Here is an 11,319-nt window from a genome sequence, read left to right as displayed (position 1 = left end):
TACCTTTTTTTTTAACATTTATACAACGCAGATTGCATGCATGCCACTTTCGGACCACTTGTTAAATTTATTATAATAATAATATTATTTCGTACAACGATGATTTTACTAAAACCGAAATAGTTGCCTCATATTTCAGTCCGCTCGTGTCGCACTCGTGATTAAAAATAGTATGCTATAGCTCCACACCAATCGTATGCAGTCATCATATTGTACCTATACAATTATTTACCGTTGACTAGGTCTTATATTATAATATATTATAGGTATGTAATTATTATGGTATTATTGGTATATTGCTTTGGTCGTTTGCATATAATAATATTTTACTTATGGCAGTTAACGTGGCTCAAAAAAACATAAAAATAAAAATAAGATATAAAAATAATTGGGAAACCTAAAATCCATTTCCTCTGGTGATACGATTATCAAATATGAATGATTAATATCACACGAAATGATTGAACTATATTCCAACTTCCAAGTTCTATAGTTGCAAATAGTATATAGATAAATGATAGTTGGTAATAATATAATGTTCGAAAAAACAGAGCAAAGACATAGAATTTCCAATATTTATGAACCAACTAAATTCGGTTTGCCATCAGAAATAACCGTTAAAGTCTGAGATCGAAGCATTATATATATTATATTATATATAAAACGTGTAGGCAAAAAATAAAAAACCACACACATCGTTGCAAGATCAATACGTCATTCATCGCTCCGTTCAGAACCTAAAAGACTTCCCTAACAGTACATGTAGATTATTGTAGGTACATCATGCATCGACGAGCGCTGCAGTATACACCAAATACAAACCAAAACACGATTACTCGTTAAAATATTATAATATAATATATTGTTTTACAAAAATAACGGATTTGAAAAAAATTAAAAAGGCACGAAATCTTAACGCCGCGACCGATCCGAACACAATATCGTGCGCGTACTCGCGGCTGGCCAGAATAATAACAACTCGGCACCGCCGTCGTCTGGGAAATATTTGTTTTTTTCGACGACAGCCTACGACGATTTTCTAGTTTCGCGTCCACAACATTTTACATCTTCGAGTAGCGCATTTATCAAAACCATCATGCAACGCGTTTACGACGACGAGGTCCTCGAGGCCTATTTTAACGTGTCTGCAATGGACGTAGTAGCAGCTCTGTTAGCAAAAACCGAACTCCTTTACTCGAAAGAACCCGAAACCGAAGTCTTGGACGACGGCGAGGAGGAGTTCTCCGGAGCTGACTTAAGCGACTACGTCGTTTCGGTGGTGAGCGCGGTCGTCATCGGCCAAGTCGAACAGGTCCCGGAAGTGCAGCCTTGCAGCGGACAGTCCGAACCATCGCATGGACGGGCTGCACTTTCGGACACCGACGACCGCGCGGAAAGCGCAGAAGAACAGCAGGCGGATTGCGCCGAGCAGCGGCCGGCCGAGGCCGACGGCAGAAAGTCGGCGAAGAGTGGGCAAACCGGATGTCTGGACTGCGAAGAGTCTATTGTTCCGGTGGCCGAGCGACAGACAGGCGCACATCCGCGCCGTGGACGGACGTTGTGCAGATACGTGTCCAGGGCGTGGGTAGGCGTAAAACGGGCCGGACGCCTGTTGTGTTGCTGCGGCCGCAGATGGGAATAACGGCCAGCAGAATCCCGTTCCCACACCACGGCCGAGGAGCGCCAGACGAGACGGCGGCTAGACGGGGGAGTGGTACGCGAAAGAGCACATTGTGTCCCGGGGCGGTGAGTCGCCATCTACACGTTCTTCGCAGGTCGGTTCCGCGGAAAGACGGGCGGCGGTCGATGGAGTCGCGAGCTCGCACGCGGTTTTCGACACTCGAGATCATCGGACGGCGGATCCGGCGAGCGCCCGGACTCGGCGGACGGCGGTTGCGGCGGCGGCGGCTAGCTGTGATGCGGCGGCGATTGCGGCGCGTGCACGGAGACGAGACTCGTAACGGCAGCGGCGGCAGTGGCGGCGGCGGCGGCGGCGGCGGCGGCGCAGACCGCCGAACACGACGGGCGAGCTACGGCGAGCCATATATTTGAGCTAGGACGTCAGCATCGCGGGCGGACCCACAGAAACCGTTCCGAGGTTTCAGGGTCCGGCGGTGCGCGCGCCGGGACGAAAACTGCGGAGAGTCCGCCGAATCTTTCTGGTTTTCGTCTGCTCTGCTCGGCAACGGAGGACGCAGACGCGGCAATGTCGGCATTTCCACCGGACGAAAACCACGGAGAGCATTGGGATCGCAACGTTGCGGTCCGCCGATGCTCTCTAGTATTTATAATCAATGATAATATGTATTAAGTTTATTATATTAACAATACATTTTATTATATTGGTGAAGTCTTCTTATTTATTTCATGTGTATGGATTCTTGATTCAGTTATACAGATAATTCTATCAATAAATAGTTATTATTGACTCAATGTATATGTTCTGTTGATTTAGTTATACAGATTATTCCATCAATAAATAGTTGTTATCGACTCAGTGTATATTATGTTCTGTTGAATTAATAAATGCAATTTATTTATATATAAAAATTATATTTATTTCATTAATAAATTCAAAACATTGATCATACAAAATATATATTTATATTACATAATACATTTCACTTTAAAATAAATTGAGTTATACCTATATGTTTATATATTACAAATTGATAATAACAAACGTAACATTTTTTACTTCAAAAACTTAAAGAAAAATATATATAATAATTATAATAAAACAATATATACCTAGTATATAATATAATGATAAATACCATATGGGTATAATGTATATATAAATCACTCAATAGTAAATAATTAAAAAAAAGTTATTACATAATATTGTTATTCTTAATTACATAAATAAATGTTGACAAACTAAGCCAAGTTAAGAATACAGAGCATAGTTACAGGATAATTTTAATAATAATAATAATACATGTTAATGTTACAAATTTCTAATTAGTAATAAGTAATAACAAACTTACTATTCTTTAGTTTAAAAGCTTTTTTTATTTATTTTTTTTTTTTTTTATTTAAAATATAATTACAATCTATACAACAATTTAGTACAATAAGTAATTAAGATATAGTATTTACATATCGAGAATAACAGATGGAGGAGGGCACTCAATAGTGCCACCTGACAGATTAAATTAGAAGGTCTCGAGGCCAGGAGCGTTTTAAACGTCTCTGGGGGTTATCAGGGATTGTTAGAGAAGATATGCGTTTTATTAATGGATTTTAGTGTTGAATTAACTTGGAATGAAAGGAGACGTAGTGAGACTTTGTTAATTGAGAGAGCGATGGAATATTTAGATCTTTGTGGAGATTATTATTTGTGATAAACCATGGAGCAGAAAAGGTAGGTAGTTAAAACAGTATAATATTAATAAAATAAAAATAGTTAGTTAAATTTCATTAAATTTGTTGTTTATCAAATTTAAATTTAAAAAAATGTATAATCATAAAGATACGTAAATGTACGATTAAAATTAATGAGAATTCATTTGTAAATATTCTAAAGAAATATGAACTTTCGAGTAACTTTTTGTGCTTTTAAAATTATAAAAAAAACATTCTAAAAATGTGTAGAACATAATCGATTCCTCAGGGAATTGTAAATCAAAAAGATAGCATTGTAAAGGTTAGTAATTATTAGTCACAACATTTTAAATACTTATTATAGCTAATATACCTACAGTCTTGAAAGTTGACATGCAAAACAAAAATAATTTATTTTAAAAACGTTAGTTTAAAAAATAAAATATCTTTACCTATCATTATTAATTTATGTATATTTTCCCTTTAATAGGTAGGTAGATACTTAAACGAGTTTTTATAGAACCCCTTTTTGGCATTGAATTATTAAATAATATTACACTTTAATTTTATTACATACTTAAATTTACTAACTATCAATATATGTTATAATATTATTATTATATTATGATGTATTCAATAATAATCAGATCATAGTGTTAAAATATACCAAAAATCTAAATTTATTTTCAAGAAAAAATTAACAATAAATTGTTACGTTCAAGTAATTTTGATTGTATACATTTTTTAATTAATTCTGAGCAATAATTGATTAGTAGCTTTCTAACTTGGTAACAGTTTACAACTTCTTAAGCCTGAAGTAAAGTTATTGAAGAAATACAACTTTTTTAGTGACTTTTTAAATATGTTGTCCTTATGTATTACAATAACCTAATACAGAATGATAATGGATCCAATCATGAACTTTATCGGTGGTGGTATGTATAGAATATTAAAATGTATGCTTTATATTTAGGTAGTTATGTTAGTATTGGTACTTGGTAGGTATGTAAAAAAAATGAATTCCCTATTTATTTTTGAATTATACCGTTTAACAAAAACCGAAAAATTAAAATAACATGTAAAAATTCAATAACATTAAGAATTTAAGCCCTGCAGTTTTGAAATGCAAATATTTAAAAAAAAAAAGATAATTTTAGCTTACTCTCTGATATGCCAACATCAGTCAATAATGTCTCAATGATTTTTTTTACATTTCTGTCCTTGATATGGTTTTCTTTAGATAGAAAAGATATGATGCTATTAAAACATGCTTCCCATTTTTCAAGAAGTGTATCATGTGGACTAAATTATATCTTAAAGTCCATGTCAATCTAAAAAAGTAAACTTAATTAAATTAAAAAACTTTAGTGTTAAAAAAAAAACTTATACCAGTCGATAACCACTTGGTTGTTTGTAAAATGGTCATTTTTCCATACGTCTTTAGTGGTATTACTTTTAATATATTGAATTCTTGAATTACAACAGGCCTTCCATGTGTAATCAAATTCAAATGAACTTAAATTATCAAACTTAAGTGCTTTAATACAACTCTCGGCATCATTTTCTGGCTCTGAAAAATAATATTATTGATTTATGCTAGAGTCTATATAAGTATAGCCAATAAATTAGGATATCTTACCAACATTTTTTAAATGTCTGCTGATTTTATCTGAATTAATAGAAGATTTTTTTTCTACAGAATTTCCTAGAGGTCCTGATACTACTTTAAATGATGTAGTAAGATTATAAAATTTGTTATAGAGGTTGCCTCTCTTTGCAGTTCTGTAATATTCCTACAAAATAAAATGCCAGTATTTTAGAGTATAATGATGATTAATATAAATAATAATAATAATTGTATATTACCATTTTTTCAGATGGAAACCTTTCAAAAAATTTGTTTTTCTAGTTGGTAACTGGCAGCTAGAGACATCTTCACACCTTTCTCTTCATAAGAATGAGCTATTAAAGAAATAAGAACTGATCGTTGATCTTCATGGAAACTTAAAAACTTATTATAATAATCGACAAGGCCCTTTCCTCTTGAATTTTCATTAAGAATATCAGCGAGCATTATCCCGATACATGAATTATCAGGACTAGATATAGATCTCTGGTATGGCATAAATCTTGTAGGTGTCTTAGTGTTTGATCCATGAGTAGAAGAAACAGAACTGGATGATGTGCTTCAGAAATCTTGATAAACTGGACTCAGTGGAATTCCAATAGATTCTCGCCATTTTTCCAATTTATCTTTGAATATAAACTGCATCCCTAGATCGAAACCTTTGAGTAAACGTTCAATTTGGTGACGTTTGACAATTTTCAAGACATCGACAAAAACGTTTTGAACTGTAAAACATAAAAAAGTTACTAATTATTCTATTAATAATATGATACTTTTAGAAAAGAGTAGTATAAGTTGCAGATGGAATGTTTTAAAGAATTAGACCCAAGCGGGTTGTTTATTTCGAAATCATCCACGTATAGAATATAAGGTAGGTATTACATTTTTTCCCGGGTATAATTTTATTTTTTCTCTCCACAGTTCACCTTGTACAAAATTAGTTGGCTCAACATTATTTTGTTCCAAATATTTCATATAATTAATAGTAGGTTTGATCAATCGATTTCTTTCAAAAAATGCTTTAAATCGGAATTTTAATGGCATTAAAATACCTCTGGTTATTATTTGTTTGTTTTCTAGTATTCCAGCTCGATGAGCTGGTACTAATTGGTCATTGATTGTTACCTCTTTAAAATTAGTTACATAACCTTCATTTTTTAAGAAATTATAGAGTTTATAATCGGAGTCAAATAGTTTAAAAGGATTACGTAAATTTGAAACTAAAATAGAAAAGTCGTTAAAGAGGGCCTTTCGTAATTGAAAACCGGATTTCGCTAAATTCATGACGCTGTATCTTATAATGGCTTAACCACATATTGGTTTACATGTTCTTGAACTTCTAACACATCTTTTCTAGTAAAATTGTCGTTATTGTGGAGAAAAAGATAAAATGTTAACGCCATGTTAACGTCTGTTTTTAAATGTTTATCGAAATCGAATTTTTCGTGTGCAGTATTATCTATTGTTTCATTTATGGGAGTCATATCAGCATATTATGCATTATTGGACACGAACTCATTAGATACGTTAAAGGTAGTTGTTGATGTAGGAATATTACCATCCACAGATAAAGAACTAGTTTTATTCATAGAATCGTGCAAATTAACACTGTCATTGTTTGATTCATTAAGTGTTGCCGTTGTACGTGTCTTTTAAATCTGGACCATATGGACCATTTGACCACAATCATCGCATCTAACAGGAGATTTACTATTCAAAAATGATGTGCGTGTTTAAAATGTAAAATAAGTTTTTCAAGATCGTTGTGAGAAGACTTACAAATGAAGCATAACATTTTTTTCTATTTTATACAGATAGGTAAGTAATAAGAGTAAGAACCGATGTATGTTTAGTGGCAGCTAAAAAAAATATATTATTATATATTAGTTTAATCATTGTATGTATATAGTCGAGGCGCAATAGCGCCAGAACGGATTAAATAAGTATATTATTTTGTTATTAATTCCATTTCTATAGCCTAATCAACCCAAGTTAAAAAAAACTAACTATAACATTAAAAAAATAAAATAAAATCCTTGAAAAAAGATCTTATTCAAGTTGTATTATAGCTACTTAATATTATTTTATTACAAAAATTGTTGAAAGACAGAAAAATCTGAAAAAAAAATGCAAAGACTATTGTAGGCATTTTCTAAGAATAATGGATTTGTGGGTTTATCTGCTGTTTTGGCACTATGCGCCTCAATCAATATTCTCATATTGTTGAATAATTTGTCTTGTATTTGAATAAATAAATATTAAAATAATAAAAATTGTAGAATTATTTATAGTAGTCTTTCGCATTGACGCGCATATTATGCGGCGTTTCATAATATTATGTACATGGACGGGAAGCAGGCATCTCAAACATCAGAAGCCCTCCACCCAGACAACATAAGACTCATAATCACCTTTATTACTAAGTCCAACCTTATCAATGGTATTTAATATGTAAATAATTTAGAGTTAAACTCATTGTTGCCCAATGACCATTGTTGCCGAGGCTTAATTCAAATAAAAAAAAAAAAAAAAAATAATATTATGTACGTATACGCGCGATAGCAACGGGATAAACGGTTTATCCAGTGCCGTCGTCAGCCGTATACTTTGGTAAGCAATGTGTATTGCACTGAATTGCATGTGTAAGTACGAAACTCAAACATAATAATATGATATACGCGTCAGTGTGCGGATCCAGGGCTTAATTTGGGGGGGGGGGGGGGTGGAGGAACCCTGTGTTTTTCAAGCAATGCACATTTTGTGAAGTCATCAATAGGAATTGAAGTATTAATAAATTTTCCAATATCTAAGCTGTCATCAATTATCATACTATAACTTTCATCATTCTTCAGATTTATTTTTTTTTGCATTTCATTGTTTTTGGTATATTATAAACTAGAGGATGAATCAAAACTCAATTCTCTTTGTCTTTTGTTTACATTTTCATTCTAAACAACAAAATACTTAAATACTATTACCTATGTAATGAAATAACTAAATAGTTAATATTAATTATAGTAGGTATCTATATTACATTCTTACAATATTACCTACTATTAACTTATATTATTCAATATTCATTATTATTGTAAGTATTAAAATAAATTTGTAATAGTGTAATACAATAATATTATAATATTAATATATTATAGCAATATAGTCTATTATAGGTACCTACTACCTGTCTACCTACATATTATAGGTAGGTACTATAAAAACTATCGGCTTACCTGCTGATCAGATTCAAGAGAATTGTACTTGTTCAACTTCAGAAAACCTAAATTTCTTTAATTTTTCCTTGAAAGATACTGATTTTTTGTCCATCCTGAATTTTATTATTTATTTAATTATTTCTAATTAGCGCACACGAAACGTCGACACGTCGAACTTGACTGTCGAAAACGTACGATAAGTAATAAGTAATAACACATTAGCCAGCCGTTAGGACGTTGTCTATGTTATTACGTAATTGATTTTATCGTATCTATTGAACGTCTGTGTCGACTGTCAATATTCACCAGAACTATGATAAGGAAACCTAATAACTTATGTGCTATTATTAGACTGGCGAGAAATTATCAGGATTGTAATTTTTCCATGTTTACAATAAAACTCTCGTATGGAAATATTATTGAATACTGTAACTCTAGAAGTATTAATATCTACGATATAAAAGATAGGGCAACTACAGGGCGTTTGGGGGGGGGGGGGGGCAAATGCCCCCTTTGCCCCTCCCCCCCCTGGATCCGCCACTGATACGCGTCCATACGAAAGGGACCCCCCAACCGTAATTATTTCCCAATACGAACTTTTCCTGGAAATAATTGAATTCTATCAGCTTGTATAATATTATACCCGAAAATACCTACTATTTTCATTCTTATTTTTTTCAAAATGTACAATATTTTCAAAAACAAAAATCCACTGATTCTGTACATAATATATTATTCAGTATTATAAATGGGCAAAATCCGTTTAGAATATTATAAAAATTATTTATGATATGTAATATGTTTGTATATCTTACCTTGGCTTTTTGTCGTTTTTTGACATAACAATACGTCTATAAATAACATATTATTCAATTCAATGAACATGGACATTGGATTAAAAAATATGCTTTTACAAAGTATTAATACCGTTAATTAATAGGACAATAAATTCGTTGGTATAACTATTTCATTTATTGAAGTAATAAACCATTTATTTATTGTTTTAATATAATCAATTATTATTTTAATAAATATATTGTGTACAACTTATGAGCAAAAATTAATCGTGTCCACAAACACAAGTTTATAATATTAACCACAATTATTGTTAATCAATAAACAATATATTGTTGAAATAATAAAAAAATTCGTTGTGTCAATAAAAATGATCAATAAATGGCGTTTATTCATATTACGAACATTTTTTTTTTCAGTGATAATTGTGAAAATGAAAAATAGACAAAATAGTCAATATTACAAGAGACACCGACCGTATAATAGTAATACACTTTAGTACACTATAGACAGACACACAGTGGAAAACAAGAGTACGAAAGAGTAAAGACAAATCACGGTAATGACTAAATATTATGATTTATGAGTAATGACAAATAATAAGCAATCAATGTTTCAAGTTTTCAACCAACTAATGAGCTGGGGCTGGGAGTTACGTAATATTGTAAAATATACCCACAAATCGCACCATCGGCCGTATGGGCCAATGTTCTGGGAAAGTGTGGAGCTGGTTGTTATTGAGAATTTTCGATCTGCGAGCGGGATAATTCCCATATTATATTTCGTGTAAACAATTAAATATTAATAATAATAATATCCTAGTTCCTAAATATGAGTCTAGATGATAATATAGTCATGTCATATGATCACGTATAAACATATTCTGACATTCTGTCGAAATTTACAATAGTTGCTCATTTGTTTTTAGAAAAAAAAATATGACAAAATTTAATGCATTACAGAATATACTTAATTATAAATTGTTATAACTTTATAAGTATTGAAAAAAAATTCATGGGGGGATGGATCTATCTAAATTTAATATAAACTATAATTTTTTTAGGTCATCTTCGTTCTTAGCACTTGATTTTTTTAATTTGAATATACTGAACATTTTGATAATTGTATAAAATAAAATCTAACGTATTTACGTATACCGCATACGTACTCAAAAATAAAAATAACGGCTCGCGGCTGTGACAGTCTGTAATAATACCTCACAATGAGTAAATGCATTCGGAAAAAATCAAAACAATTAGGCTTTTGTAAAACAACCATCAATTTATTCTTAAATAATTTACAATTTATTTTTATTTAATTAGGTATGTAAGTTTTTCTTTCAAGTGTATATCTACATAATATTATAGTCTTCTGTATTTGACAATAATTTTTTTACTCATTAAAATCAAATGTATTTTGTATTTTAAGACAAATTTTAAAAGTATTTCGCCAATTCCTGATTTACACTCTTGTTATTATTGTTTATGTTCAATCGGTCGATTACCGTCGAGTAGAAACGCTGGTTTTGGATATCAGGGAATGTCCGGATTATGGACATACTGCACTGAGGACGACGAGAGGACATTTTTCGGCGGACTGTCGGACCAGGACGCCTGGCGGCCACCGAGCCACCCCCGCGGGGGGGTTCTCGTCAGGCCGCGACGACGGCGTGAGGTGCACTACAACAAGCGGCCGAACCTAGCCGGCAGTTTTCTGGAGAGGAGGATGCTCTGGTGCTCGACGGCGATTTCTATGGCATGCAGCGGCGGCAGCAGCCTGCACGGGACCAAGCAGAGGACGAGTCTTTAAATCAGCCTTTGCCGGAGGACCACCACCACGGAAATGCTGCCCGCGTCCGCGAAACCGGCCCGAGTGTTCGTTCTGGGGTCCGGCGGGCGGTCGGCCGGGCGGTTTGGACTAGAAAGCTTCCAGCTGCAGATCGAGGTGCGGCCCGTGCGTGCCGGACCCGGAGATGGTGACTAGAGGAGGAGGAGGAATTTTCGAAGGTGACGGTGAAACTGATAAGAGGGTAAGATGGTTTGATGACGATGGCAGTTCCGAGCAGTGTGATATGGCTTTAAGAATTCCGGCGAGCATTTCATTTGGAAGCTCGCCGGTCAATCGTAGGTGTGCTGAAATTGTAATTTTACGATAATTATTAACAATTTTGACGATTTTTCGACACATTGCTATATAGTATACTATATAACAAGTCGTAACACTTTTAGTTCATAAATACTGTAAGCTTATAACTTACGTTATAATGTAATGTGTTGTCATGTTGTCCGTTTGGTAATTGGTAGTATAGGTAATATTTGATTTGGATTTTGGTTAGATTTTGACTGATCTATAAGTGCC

At 33.3% G+C, this 11,319-nt stretch overlaps 1 protein-coding gene, 1 long non-coding RNA gene and 1 pseudogene across 2 annotated transcripts; 2 read left to right on the top strand and 1 right to left on the bottom strand.

Moving 5' to 3' along the window:
- Positions 1-762: 762 nt before the first annotated feature.
- On the top strand, positions 763-2,185 carry LOC132952919 (uncharacterized). The gene has a single exon (XM_061025430.1). The coding sequence runs from the start codon at positions 1,097-1,099 to the stop codon at positions 1,640-1,642; it is 546 nt and encodes a 181-aa protein (XP_060881413.1). The 5' UTR covers positions 763-1,096; the 3' UTR covers positions 1,643-2,185.
- Positions 2,186-4,087: 1,902 nt separating this feature from the next.
- LOC132952998 (uncharacterized) lies at positions 4,088-5,676 on the bottom strand. The gene is made up of 4 exons (XR_009665544.1): positions 5,194-5,676; positions 4,967-5,120; positions 4,717-4,897; positions 4,088-4,658 (listed from the first exon to the last, which is right to left on the bottom strand). It is a non-coding gene; the product is annotated as an uncharacterized LOC132952998 (long non-coding RNA).
- Positions 5,677-10,063: 4,387 nt separating this feature from the next.
- Positions 10,064-10,882, top strand: LOC132952381 (uncharacterized; annotated as a pseudogene).
- Positions 10,883-11,319: the final 437 nt, after the last annotated feature.

This window comes from Metopolophium dirhodum, chromosome 9 (genome assembly GCF_019925205.1).
Source record: "Metopolophium dirhodum isolate CAU chromosome 9, ASM1992520v1, whole genome shotgun sequence".
In the NCBI taxonomy this organism is placed as follows: Eukaryota; Metazoa; Arthropoda; class Insecta; order Hemiptera; family Aphididae; genus Metopolophium; species Metopolophium dirhodum.
The sequence above is the reverse complement of the archived record's forward strand: the minus strand, read 5'-3'. Positions and strand labels throughout refer to the sequence as shown.

Coding starts and splice junctions, on each gene's coding strand:
- LOC132952919 (XM_061025430.1), top strand. CDS start 1,097: ATGCAACGCGTTTACGACGACGAGGTCCTCGAGGCCTATTTTAACGTG.